The sequence below is a fragment of the Rhopalosiphum padi genome, chromosome 2, assembly GCF_020882245.1.
Source record: "Rhopalosiphum padi isolate XX-2018 chromosome 2, ASM2088224v1, whole genome shotgun sequence".
Lineage (NCBI taxonomy): Eukaryota > Metazoa > Arthropoda > Insecta > Hemiptera > Aphididae > Rhopalosiphum > Rhopalosiphum padi.
In genome coordinates this window covers 71,446,239-71,460,413 of record NC_083598.1, presented here as the reverse complement: position 1 = coordinate 71,460,413, position 14,175 = coordinate 71,446,239, and the positions used below count along the sequence as shown (strand labels likewise).

The 14,175-nt window shown below is 30.1% G+C and overlaps 1 protein-coding gene across 2 annotated transcripts; it reads left to right on the top strand.

The window, feature by feature from the left end:
- The first annotated feature begins 412 nt into the window (after nucleotides 1-412).
- On the top strand, nucleotides 413-11,388 carry LOC132920882 (acyl-CoA Delta-9 desaturase-like). Of its 2 annotated transcripts, none has more exons than XM_060983605.1 (6): nucleotides 413-569; nucleotides 3,893-4,151; nucleotides 7,748-7,878; nucleotides 8,531-8,736; nucleotides 10,187-10,372; nucleotides 10,876-11,388. In XM_060983605.1, exons 1-6 carry the CDS (start codon nucleotides 459-461, stop codon nucleotides 11,159-11,161), a joined length of 1,179 nt encoding a protein of 392 aa, XP_060839588.1. In that variant the 5' UTR covers nucleotides 413-458; the 3' UTR covers nucleotides 11,162-11,388. The 2 variants fall into 2 exon arrangements, with proteins under 2 accessions (XP_060839588.1, XP_060839589.1); XM_060983606.1 differs by having other exon boundaries at nucleotides 430-569; nucleotides 3,888-4,151.
- Nucleotides 11,389-14,175: the final 2,787 nt, after the last annotated feature.

The window sequence follows — 14,175 nt, the reverse complement described above, 5'->3', positions numbered from 1 at the left end:
ATACGTTAATATTTTTGTGACCAGAATGTTACATTATATAACATACGACTGTAATAGTCCATTGTCACAAATCTAGATCGTTTTATAACAATTATGTTTTACTCGTTTTTGTTAAGTTTTGTGAACAGGTAGGTAAACATAATAATATATCACGATATAAACAGCTCATATATTTATTTTTAGTTCGACCAATATTACTCCGATCGTCGATTATAAACATTAAAAGCTATACGCGCAATTGCCCGTACACATATTATTTAACTTTCGAAATAATAATAATAATTTATGTAGTAATAATACCATTCGTACGACTATACTATAAGTGTTTTGAATTGTCTGTTTACATTTGGAATTAGGTCCTAGGTGTTTGCTTGTTAAATAGCATTTCTTCTTCATCGAACATGACGCATTGTAGTGGGGCTGAGTTAACCACGACTAGCTAGCTCACCGAAAATTCAATGAAAAATCGCGTAGTTGCTGCAGGAGTCACCGACGAAGAGACTACGGTGGTAGTCTACATACGTCACACCATATTTCATATTATTATCGTTTTGGCATTTGTTGCTTGGGTAAGTAACAAACATAACGATTTATTGTCGTATATATTATTGCATATTATAATATAAAATATTTATAACAATCATTTTATTATTATAATAATTAATATTTTATTATTAAAATTACTTTAGACTTGTGTCAAATGTAATTAAAAATTAAAACACGAGTTGTAGACAAATTTAAAAATGATTTCATCAACAATGAATTGGGTGCTGTCTTTAATATTTGAGTTTTTACTCGCCAAATAGTCAATTTTGTAGTAATTCACTTAAATTTTTTCTAAAATATAATTTTTATTTATTTAGATGCAACCTAAAGCTTCATTTATCAACGAAATGTTATTGGAAATTATTTTCTATTATTAATTTAAACAAACATTTTTGTTACATTGACTATTTTGACTATTTTGATCTATGCCCAACGTTGTACAACTTACTAAGTATTAAAAATTTGTTCGATGGTACGTTTAGCATACATAATTCTACAAGAAATAAAGGTTACATAAAGGTTACACTTACACACAATTAAATAAGGACATGAGGTTATATAAAATCTTTCGACATTTGCATTAGTTATTTTTAAATTTTCAGCATTATCTACTCTGATAAAAAAGTGTTTTTGAAAAGGATAATATAGGATAGAATAAAATAGAGATAGGATTTATATGCATTTATATGTTTTTTACCTTGTCTTTTACAAAATTAGGTAGCCATGTTCAGTTATCGGATAAATGTATTACCTACATTATATTGAATAAATTAAATATATATTTTTATTTAAGTATACCGTATGCATATTACTGCATGTTTTAAATATTTATTAAAACGAAAAATTCATGTTTCTGGTAAATTTAAAAGGAAGTAATGTAGGTAGATATGCGACATAATATTACTCTGATGATTTCAATTCCAAACTTTAATAATTTCGACTATAGTCAATTTATGGCGAAAAAATTTTAAATCTATTAAAAATGCTATACATTAATTTGAGAGTAAGAAAAATAAAAATGATTAAACAGCTTATCTACATGGAAAGTAACAGATTTTTCACTCAATTTATTTCAAAACTTAAATATTGCTTTATTTTGACTTAATGAATATAGTTTTGGAAATTATTGGTGATTTCATTGTACGTGATATTTGTATTATACGTTTTATTGACTATTTTATACTGCATATTATAACATAAGTCTTAGTACTAGTGCAGATTAAAGTGATACCTAATTTTTATTTTAAATACTATTGTTAAGTTTGGTTTTTTGTATTTTAGAATAAAATTCATCACAAACGTTTCCCCTCTGCCTAACTGATTTATGGACAATTTTTTTACAAATAAAATAAAAAATAATTATTTATTATACTCCAGCAGTTTTCTTGCAGCGCTAAATGCCCAGAAAACTGTAGCTTGCTAATATTATTGTTATGTATAGCTTACTTATGATATTAAATTTATAATAAACTATGTATGAGAAAATTATCGGTGTATATAATGTCATATTTCTATTTCACCATTTGGATATCAATATTGATTTATCAATATAACCGCTTAAAAAATATCTCGTCTTTTTTAACTAATTAATAAACATAGGAATTGTCTCATATGTTAAATTCCTTAGTACGAACGAGTAACTTGTAATATTATTGTTTTTTAGTACGCGTTTGCTCTGCTTAATGAATTAATTATACCTATATAGTTATATGACTGAAATACCTAATTAGTTTTAGTCAGCGATATATTAAATGCTCATAAATTCTTATAATTTGTTTAATTATCGTCAGTGATCTAATTTGTGTTTTAATATTACAATAGGCATGTTCATAAAAAAAAAAAATCTTGGTTTTATAGTTAATATTTTTACGAATACTTCAGATTAAAAAGGAATTTTAGATTTCTGATTAACTGTGTTAATATCAACACGAGATAAAAAAAAAAAAAAATAGTTTAATAATTCAGTGCAATATTTGTGTCACGCTGCAGTGTGATATTCAGTCGTTAATAGTCGACAACAATCTAATTGAATAGCGATTTTTTTTTTTTTCGTTTTCCTTGTCGAGTCGTTTAGACAGGATTTTAGCTACTAAAATTGCTGAGGTAGTAAAGAATTTATGTTGAAAAAAAAAATTGCATCATTATTATTTATTTTTACGGCTATAATGCACAACGTTGTGTAATAAACACAATATTCAAATGTATTGAAACGTCGGAAATCGTCCTCAGTGTTATTGGCTAAGTCGTACGCAGAGTTAATTATTGGATCAGTACTCGCAATATACATAGGTATAATTATGAAAAAAAAAATAATAAAAATTAAGCAAACGCATCGATACGATTATATTATTATTAATATTATTGCGACGGACAGAAACGTCGAAATTCCATACACATATAATACCACCGCACGCGCACGCATACCACAGTTGAGGACGAACGATTATGATACGCGTAAACCTTTAAAACATCAACTCGGGCGCGCGAGTCCCGAGAAAAGACGACGGCCGATAGATCGGACGGCCGCGTGTTTATACAAACAAAAACTCGAGAAACGCGAAAAGTCAATAGAATTCGCAAAAACGATACGTATATTGTTATTGTTGCGGAATCCCGTGTATGCACAGTGCCATTATAGCGCGTCGCATTCGAATTCGTATTGCGTTACGCTCAGCGTTAGGTACCATTTGATTTTCGCGAAACGCAGTCGCCGCCGCTTTCGCGTCTCGTGCCGGTCCATTCAGAAAAATTAATTTCACAAGCGTTAAGAATCGGATTTATTAGCCGCAGCCACCGTCGTCGTTTCGCCAGAAAAACTGAGCGATAGCGAAAAAGAAAAAAAAAATCGGCGTTCGAGTTTCGTGTCGTGTTGAGCGTATACGATTGCGTCAACATATAATATACCTATTACTTCTATTATTATGTATATATATATATATATATATTATTTTATTACATAAGTATTGTTGTACTGCATCGTATTGTGGAACGACCGTTATAATATTATAATTATATCGCAGTCTATGACGTAGCGCGGCATAGAAAAGCGTTTCATAATGAACGAATATTGTTATACATTATATTTATTGCGTACTATGTGTCCATTTTGTATTTCTCTTTTGTAGTGGCACTTTTTTTTCGCGTAATTTCTCTCTATTATGTATATGGAGGCATGCGCACGTAACGCGGCGAAATAGCGAAAAAAGAGAAGAAAAAACATGTACACCAACCTATATTATAATATAATAATAAGAATATGTGTTGTTTATAATATTTATTAGATACATATATAGACAATGGCCGAAATAAATGTTTTTTTATTATTATTATATTTTATTCAGGGCAGATTTCCACCATGGTCCAGATGGGCGCGAAGACGACGACCATAACAGAGTCCGATATGTTACAACAGGAAATGGACCTGTTGAAAAACGTGCGAAAAGAACAGAAGACGACCAGTTACGACGAAGAACAGTCACAGTCACCTGTTAGCAAACAGGAGATCATATGGACAAACGTCGTGTTCATCACTTTGTTACACGTCGCGTCCGTCTATTGTTTTTGCAACTACTTCTTCACGACGAAATCTCAGACTTACTTATGGGGTGAGTACAACCTACAATGATTTAATATAATCACGCGAGAGAGTAAATTATGTAAAATAAAAATGTTGGACGGGTGACAGAGACAACGAGTGCAGAGAATGTCTGTGTATATGCACTCGTTTCGCTTCGCCCCGGACCTCGGCGTATTCTAAAGCGGCGCGTTGTGATACTGAATTTGACAGTCATGTGTCTTAGAAAGTCAATTCCGTCCCGAGCCCGGTCAAAACTGCGATATAATTTGCCCGGGTAGATTTGAAGGTCTTGATTTCTTCTATATACGATACACTTCTCTGTGTGGTTTATCTTCAAGCGTATATTATACTTAATTAGATTACTCCCGAGAAAAATTGACCTATATTTAGAATACTGATTAGACTGGATTATTTTAAATTGGGCTAATTAAATAGTTACATTTTCGGTTCAATATATAATATCGTCTAAAATAAAGGTTCACATTATAAGAAGTCAAGTGTTATTCAAAATAATAATTTTGTTCATGTGATATTATAATATATGTGGTATACCTTATGTGGTCTTAATGTTTATACCTAACACCTGTGGTAGTATTATAAATTCCTGTTGCATTGTTCAGTTTACTGGTGGAAATATTTTGTTTACAGTTGCATATATGGTATGTCAAAATCATAACTCATAAACATTTATTTATTTAAAAACTATTTATACAAAAATATTACGGTATTAGCAGTAATAATTAGGTATTATACAATACTTAATTTAAAGATAAATTTTCCATGAGGTCAATGAAATAAATTTGAATTATTTGTTTTTAATGGCCCTTTAGATTTATTATATATTTGTCACAATTCGTGTATTTGCATTTCAAATCAATAGGCAGCGTAGGTTAAAAAACATGCACGTTCAGACCATTCGATGTGAGCCCACAAAAAAATATAATAATTTTAATCTAATGATATTTTTATAGAAAATTATATAGAAATAAATGAGAATAAAATTTGTATTTTATCTAGACTAAGACAAAAAAAGTTTCTATTTAAATTATAATATGATAGATATTTTAAATTTTTTGTTTTTTATTTTAAACGCATACAAATCAATATATTTCTTAATTATTGTATTTTTGTTTCTTTATTACTATTAGTTTAAACAAACAATTTAAATATGATTTTGTTAATGTGCTTTCCGGAACATAACTGTTTCGTCAAGCCGATTAACATTATAATGAAAACAAGCTTTTTTCTAGACTCTGGTTGTTCTATTGGAAATAATAATATTGCAAAACCAAAAAATTAAGTACTTTTCTTTCAGAATTTACATATTGTCGTAATTTTCTATATGTACTACAATATACTATGTACGGTACGGCAGACAGATTTGAAAACTAAAATGCGCAAAATGATATTTAGGCATATGTAGTACGTACACTCGTGTTTGTGTGTGTGTGTGCGCGTGCGTGTGTAAGGTGCATACTATATGATTTATGTGAGCTTAGTATAATTGCATTTCATTATTTCCTCCAGAACATTCCTTACTAATCATGAGCAAATTACTACCAAATATTCGTTTATCAATGATTTTGTAACCTTCACACCTCACGCTTTTACATACACCTGTTATACTTGAGTCAAATTAAATAAACGAACTATTTTAAATTGCAATTGACTTACCATTAACCATTACGAGTCCACGACTTGAATCAGTCGAATCCACAGAGATTATTGGCACGCTACAATATATTACTCTCTATATTATTTTATTATTTACATTCAATTTCTCCCTACATTATATATAAATGTTATATTCGGGAACACTTAAATAAATTAATCAAAATGAGATGTAATTATACATTTTTAGAAAATTAGTTTATTAATTGAGATGAGATAAAGAGATATAGTTGTTTTAGCCAGATAACTTATCAAATACTACTTAGTGTATGTTTCGAACATACCGTACGCAGAATAATAATTGTCACGTGCAGTGAGCAGCATAAGCGTTCAATTTTAAAGACGTGTTAAAATATAAATGATATAATTATAATGTTCATAGTATTCATACATTAACGATGTAACCTAACCAAATCTAAAATGATGCATTTATGTAAACACTAAACAAGTTAACACTATAGAAAATAAACAGTTTTAACTTCTAAGCCTATAGATTGTAATGTATAGGTACTAATATTAAATGTTAGGTTATCGTTATTTTCTTTTTGTTAGTTTTGTTTAGTTCAATTGGCATGTATTTCAATAATTAAATTGTTTTTCAAATCTAAAATAATTTTAATAATAATCATTAATTTTAAAATCGAATCCAAGCCAAAAAAAAATGGAATGATTAATTAGGCGCATACAATTCAATATCTTTTAGAGTTTAGATATTCAATAAGATTTCTTCACAAAGTATAATTGCATTTTAAATAATGGTTTTGTAAAATGTTTGATCAATCGAAATCGAACAAATGTGTATAGTTTGTTTGAAGCATATAATATATTCTATGTAAATGTTATGATACATTTTTAAGTGTAAAGATTAGATATAATATAAGTATTAAGAATATTTTATTTTTACGTATTTATCTTCATATTTTTTTAAATTTTAAACCGTAAATAAATTGTTCATATAATTAACTAAAATTTGAATTAAATACGAAATAATATTAAAATATATTTAAAAATGTTGTATTAATAACAAAACAATTTTATTTTGAAATATCTATTGAAAAAAAAGCTAAGATTAAAACTTTAAAAAGTATAACTTAAATGTTTCTGGTACTTTAATTCTTACTGACTTGCTTGTTTTTATCCGACGATTGCGTTTGTATCTGGATTTAATATATTATATTATTTAATAACTTAGCTAGCTGGTGTATGCATTCGGGTTCACTTTTTAATAAACACGACTGTCAATATGGGATATACTTGGGTTTAATAATATGAGAAGAAGAACGTTTTTATTCGTGACAAAAACTGAAATGTTTTATTTGTTTCATATTGCTTTAGTGACAGAGAGTGGGGTCTAATCTGGTCGTAGCTATATATAGGAAATGGGATAAAGTATAAAAGTAATTTTAAAGGAAAATATTAATGATGTTAAAAATTTAAGAGATGAATTTGAATGTAAATGTATTAATAAAGTTTTATTTAAATGTTGCCTAAAACGAAAGAAATTGTTTCCATGAAGCACGGTTTATTTAAAAAGTTACTCATTAAGGGGTTTGCTATAGGCAATTTGTTAAAAAAATCCTAAAAAAAAATTGAAATAATACTGATTTAAATAAAATTAAAACTTTAAAATAACAACAAACTAAAATTGGATGTTACACAGTCAAAGGTATTTTACTTTTATTGCGCAAATTTGATTTTTCAACAAAACTGTGATTCTTACCTCAGGATACGATTTTGAACAAACAATTTATGGGCATCCGCCCATTAGTTATTTAGTGAATACATTTATGACATTTACATAAGATTAAATTTTATTAGATATAATGCAGATAAAATATCTTATATACCTACAAATTATATATTATACATTGTCCCCAAACAAGCGGAAAATCGATTTTTTCCGAGTGATGACATTTTTCAACTTTCATTGTTTAATTCTTATTTGTGGCGCAGCTTTTATAGTCGGAGGTATTGGTGGATTTGGAGTTACCGGCGGCGCACATCGATATTTCACTCATAGATCGTTCAAAGCGAAATTACCACTGCAACTAATACTCATATTGTGTTACACAGTATCGGGACAGGTATGCTATACTGACATTAATGTTATACATTAGTTAAACATTGAAATTGTCAAGTGTTTAATGATCGTTTATTCGTCTTTACACGTTTGCCAGCTAAATAGTTTATAGCTTATACTAATCAAATGTGTTTTATTCAACATTGAAATGTGAATTTAGTTACTCAGAATCGACTTCAATTCACCAAAAAGATTATTAAATATATTCAAACCAAATCGACTCGCAGAGAATTAGGTTTTACAAAATCAAACGGTCCAAACTCAAATCGAAACCATAATAATTTCCGTTTTATAATAATATTTTTATGGTTTTCTCCGAAGAAAATAATTTCTTATAATTAATTCTCGTTTGACGCGCGGTTCCTGCGTGTAGTGATTTTCCCATCCTATAGATTTTAAGCATAATAATAATATTAACGAATAGGTACCTAATACGATTTTACCAGTGGGAAACGGATAAAAAACGCACAATATGCCTTGAAATGTCACCACACTACTGTTTACTGACCTCGACGATCAAATGCACCCACAACGGGTTAAATTATATAACATATCATGACTCATTATAATTAACGTATAACACTGCAATGCTGCAAATGTAGGTACGTCTATGTATTGTACATTCTCGAATTTAATAAAATCTTCTTTGCCCGCAGAACGACATACCGGATTGGGTTCGCGATCACCGGGTGCATCACAAGTTCAGCGAGACCGACGCCGATCCACACAACGCCAACAGGGGTTTTTTCTTTTCACACGTCGGCTGGCTGATGCAACGCAAACACCCCGAAGTGTACAGACGGGGCAAGACCATCGACATGTCCGACATCGATAACGATCCACTCGTGCAGTTTCACACCAAGTGCGTACTCGATGTATTGATATTATTAGGAGACGAGTGTTTAAGACAGTGTTTCTCCGGCGGCACGTTTTACGCAGACGACGGTAGATACGACGGATACGCCATATATTATTACGTATAATATCGTTCAGTCGTCGCATTGATTTTATAATATATAAAATTATAAAATTAATAGTTGCGGGTAGTGGATGCACATCGTGTACGTCCTATTTGACATCCGACTGTCGTCTGTATCGCACAGTAATAATAATAATAATAGTAATAATGATAAGTATTGGTTTTCCAAGTGCGTAAGACAATAAAACGTCTGACAATGGTCCACAGTTGCGCAAGTCAATGCACAAAAAATGCACGCGGAGTTTATTCCCGATCGTAGTACGCAGCGGTGTGATTGTCCCTTTTTTAAAAAAAGGTTTATAACAAATAAAATATTTGTGTTTGTTCAAGAACGCGTGTTGAACAATACGTCTGCCGTAACGCGTATTTTGGACGTCTGTATGATTGCTGCTGCCTAACACTGTAATATTAAACTACCTTCGGTGTTTCTAAACAATTCTCTTTATCGAGGTACAAATGTTTTTGTTTTCGTAGTTTTGGACTCGGGTTTCCATATAAATTGTTTTCCAACTATTTCTTTTTTATTTATTTAAAGATATAACAATGTATATTGCTTAGTCTTTTTATTTTTTTTTATGATTCGTACAACTATCGTAATTATTATTATCATATCATACATTTATTAAGTTCCTTTTATAATTTAATCGAATTTTTATGTTTCATACGCGTCTTTAAGAGGAGTGTGTCATAATAAGAGTTTTTGGAAAGGACCCAAATATTGCTTAAGTTTACCAAATCCAACGCTGAATATTAAAATTGCCAGTTATTTATAAAATAACGAAAAAACTATTTTACGATTTTGATTTAAAATTAAGTACTGCGTAAAAATACATATTTATTATTATTTAAATTTAAAAATCGATAGCTTTCGGTTATATGTGTCATACACATTGTTTTGGTAATACGCGGTCACTAACGTATGAGACATTGGTACTTTCTTAAATACTTTACATGTTTTAATACTGGAACGATCACCGGGTGTGGAACCCGTACTCTACGCGTGTAACACAACACGTGTAATAAAATATCTTGTAATCGACTGGTAGACACTCATTTACTAATGCAGATTATTGGTGATGTAATGTTATAAGTGTTGTATTATTAAAATTCATTGCCGATCAGTGTTCGACGCGATAAATTACATTTAAAACATTTGTCACAAGACGAACGTTTTATATGACGAAAGTGTATTAAATTTTCTATATTAATGCATTTTCTGACCATGACGCCAAAACAGTGCCAACGATACGTTATGATATTACAACTACGACCAGTACAATCACAGAAACACGACGGTGACAATAATTCATCTATTATATTTTTATTGTTTCAGACACTTTTTACTGTTAAAGTTGTTGTTCTGTTTCATCATACCCGTTTTGGTGCCGGTTTACGCGTGGAATGAAAACTGGACGGAAGCCATCAGTTCACTGGCCATTGTCCGATATGTGTTGAACTTGAACTTCACGTGGTCCGTCAACAGCGTGGCTCATATCTGGGGAAGCAAGCCGTATGACAAGTAAATAAAACGGAACCATCGTGCTCCCTATATACAAGCGTATACTCGTATATAGTACACTATATGGATGTGCGTCCTCTTCTGGGGGGTATATTTTGGTGAAAAAAAAAAGAAAGTACAGGGCTAAATTGGCTCTCGAGCCTGACCTCCCTGCAAAAGTTGTTGACAAATTACTTTTTTATGTTGATTTTCTTGTTTTAAAAAACGTTACTTCCAATTATACGCGAAAACGTATTTATTTTAATTAAAAACAACAATTTATCGCGATACACAGTATCGTATTACGTTTAAAATAAATTACCGATTAAGACTGAACGTTATCCGAGTTTTTGACAAGCTTAACTATTTCGCCAAACGTATGCTAAACGCTTACTGCGATAACGTCGTGTTTAAGTATCTCTTTACGGAAGAATACAATTAATAAAATACGCATTGAAATATTATAAACATACGCCAGCTCGATTGACCAAATCTTACCGTCTTCGTTTTTACCTATTTTACAGGCGCATTCAACCAGCTCAGAACGCGATTGTGTCCATTGTGGCTATGGGCGAGGGCTGGCACAACTATCATCACGTGTTCCCGTGGGACTACAGGGCAGCCGAGATCGGCGGATACCTGTTGAACACGACCACTCTGTGGTTAGACATGTTCTCCAGCATCGGATGGGCGTACGATCTCAAGGCGCCGTCCAAACAGCTCGTCCAGCAGGTGGCCGTCAACCACGGCGACGGAAGCTGGCGAGAGGTACCGGAAACAGCGCACACGCGGGACTATAAGACTTCATGAACACTAATTTATTGCAATACATCATTACGTTATAATATAAACGTTTCGATTATTATTATTATTATTATTATTATTATTTAACACGCGTGTTGTATGTGCGTGTATGTGTGTATGTGTGTGTGTGTGTTTGTATGTGTTAAATGTCGAATTTAACGTATTGTATATTTACGTATAATATATTATGTTATATTATTTTATTATAATATAGGCACCTGTTTGATATAATATGTGTACGTGTATTATATTATGTGTTACGAAATAATAATAATACCTATGAAACATCAGAACATCTTCTAGAATACCATTATTATAATTATTGTAATTATTTTAGATTATATTCAATGGGTATCGCGTATACTATCGTTATTAATTTGTTTCGTTTACTTCTCGTAGTCTCGCGGAAGTCCAAAAAGACAAAACACAAACGGCTATACGATGGTCCATAAACCCGTCGTATACTTGCGGTAGATTGACTGATCGACTGCTGCATATTATATATTCAAATATGCGCCAGAACAAACAGTCCAATGTTGACCCGCCTGACCTTTATATTATCGTTTAGGTTGTACTTACGAATAATCGGTTGCAATACAATGTCTGCAGAATAACATTACACGATATAAGCGCGTGATAGTCTTATATGAACTTAATAAGAACGCTTTCGTTCGTTTACCTTATATTGTTTATTATTATAATATTTTATTGTTATGCACTACACAGTGTTGTATGCATTGCAGTAATGCGCATATACGACACAAGCGGTTGAACGTTTAAAAAATAATCATTTTTATTGTGTTAACAATTTGTTTTAAAAGAAAATTCAAAATAAAGTAATTAGTAGTAAGTAAGTGACTAAGTCATAATATATAGTCACTATAAATGCATAATCCGAGATTGTTTTGCCCAATGAATTTGTTACTTTTTTATGTTTAAGTATCTTTATTTCATTTAATGATTCTTGTACATTTGTCTATTATATAATTTATGTACTTATTATTATAAAAGTAAAAAAAAAAACATCGATCGATTATTTAAAACATAATATAGTTAAAGCAATGTTGAATTAATATGTTGTTGTATTATACATGAAATTAATTAAAACAAGACAATTGAATAGGTATAAATGTACTGCATTTTTTTTTCGAGAAAATTTATCACAAGCAGTCTCCAAATTCTTTTATAATAATATGGTAATTCCCATTTTGTGTAGTAATTTTAATATTTTTCGTAAATATTATATATTTATTATATATTTCATTTAACATTACTGAATCGTAATTTGGTTGTACCCGAATTGAGTATTTACTATATATAATTGTGTTTTCTTATTAATAACTTTTAACAATGGTATACAATGAACATATTTTTGAGTAGAAGAATTAGGATTTAGGATTATGTTGAAAATGAAAATAATAGTTTGGTTTGGTCAATCACAATTTTATTTTAAAATATTTAAATATACGAGTTAAATTTTTCATTTACAGATGAATTATTTAACAGAATAAGTGTAAAAAGTTGCATAATGAAAAATATAACAACTAAAAAATATATTTAAAGAAGTATGATACTTATATTGTTGTATTTTTGAAACATTTTTTGTAAATTCATAACTGTTTTTAAATTTTAGGATCTGTTAGTTAAATTTACTAATGAAAAAATAAGAAGTGTACAAATCACGTAAATTTTAAATACACAATTTAAATTATGTGAAATTTTATCATTTATAAGGTCATGAAATTTGGAACAGGGGATAATATTATTGTTAAGATATTTTATCTATAAATTCAAACATCTCAATAACTAAGATCTGAATTATTCAAATTTTTTAAGGATTTCAATTTTGAAATTATGATAATTATAATTTATAATGAAGGTTGGTATTTGATACAGTTCACTTCACGGTTTATTTTATTTGCAATTTTTTTTTCAAACAGTTACATGAAAGTTGATTGCAATATCAATCAATAACCCATAACTATAATATTTGAAACACGAATCGTTTAATATTATGTAAGTTTGTGAAACGGAATCACTCAGTTACTATAAGTCAGTGTTTTTTTTTCTATATATTTCGATTCTATAATAATAGTGATGCGCCATTGTTTTTGCGTCGAGGTGAGCTACATGTCAAGTGGAAAAAAGTACAATATATTAAAGACCCACGGAAAAAACGTTATGAAAATATTAGGTTTTATAACAGTTCTAACTCACATTGACGGTTGTTTTATTTATATTTTAAAAATAATTTATACATATTTACAATACGTATTTGTATAATATAATATGTTGAACAAAATTTCTTTATAATTCCGATTTGTGTACAATACTTTCATTCGCATGGTAATTAAATATGATTTATCATGTCGAATAAATAGAAAAATAACGTCATACTATGTGTAATAAGAGTATACACTTAAATGCGGATAGATCGTGTGTATGTGTTTGAGTATAATACGTAAGCCAAACAAATAAAACGCGGATATGTTATAAATTGCCGTCATTAAAATGTCAAGAAAAAATGTATAGACACCACTCTCGTACATATAATACGGTTACTATACATATAGGGTAGAAAACCTGCGCTTCAACAGAATAGACTGAGGATAAATTCGAGTTATTTAACGTTTATTGGAATTTAGAACCGAAGTAAAATGCCAAGTCTATAGCGCTAAAACTAAATCAGTCGATATCTTTATAGGTACCTACGCAGTGGGAGTTAATTAATTGGCATGTTCGCCTATAGGGCGCGGATTCCAATAATCAGAGACAATAATAATTATAACGCGAATAACTCGGTGAAAATATCGATTGCATGAGACTCTAATGTAATGATTAAGTTACGCCGCTCTCGATCGTGTAAGCAGTAAGCCAATAAAATAAAAACGACGAGTTTTACCGAAAAATATAATGTGTGTGTGTGTGTGTGTAGATTTAAATGCATTATTAGTGTATTTGCTATACACTGGTAGCTGACGGTGAACATAATAATTATTACACGCCATTTCATCGTACAC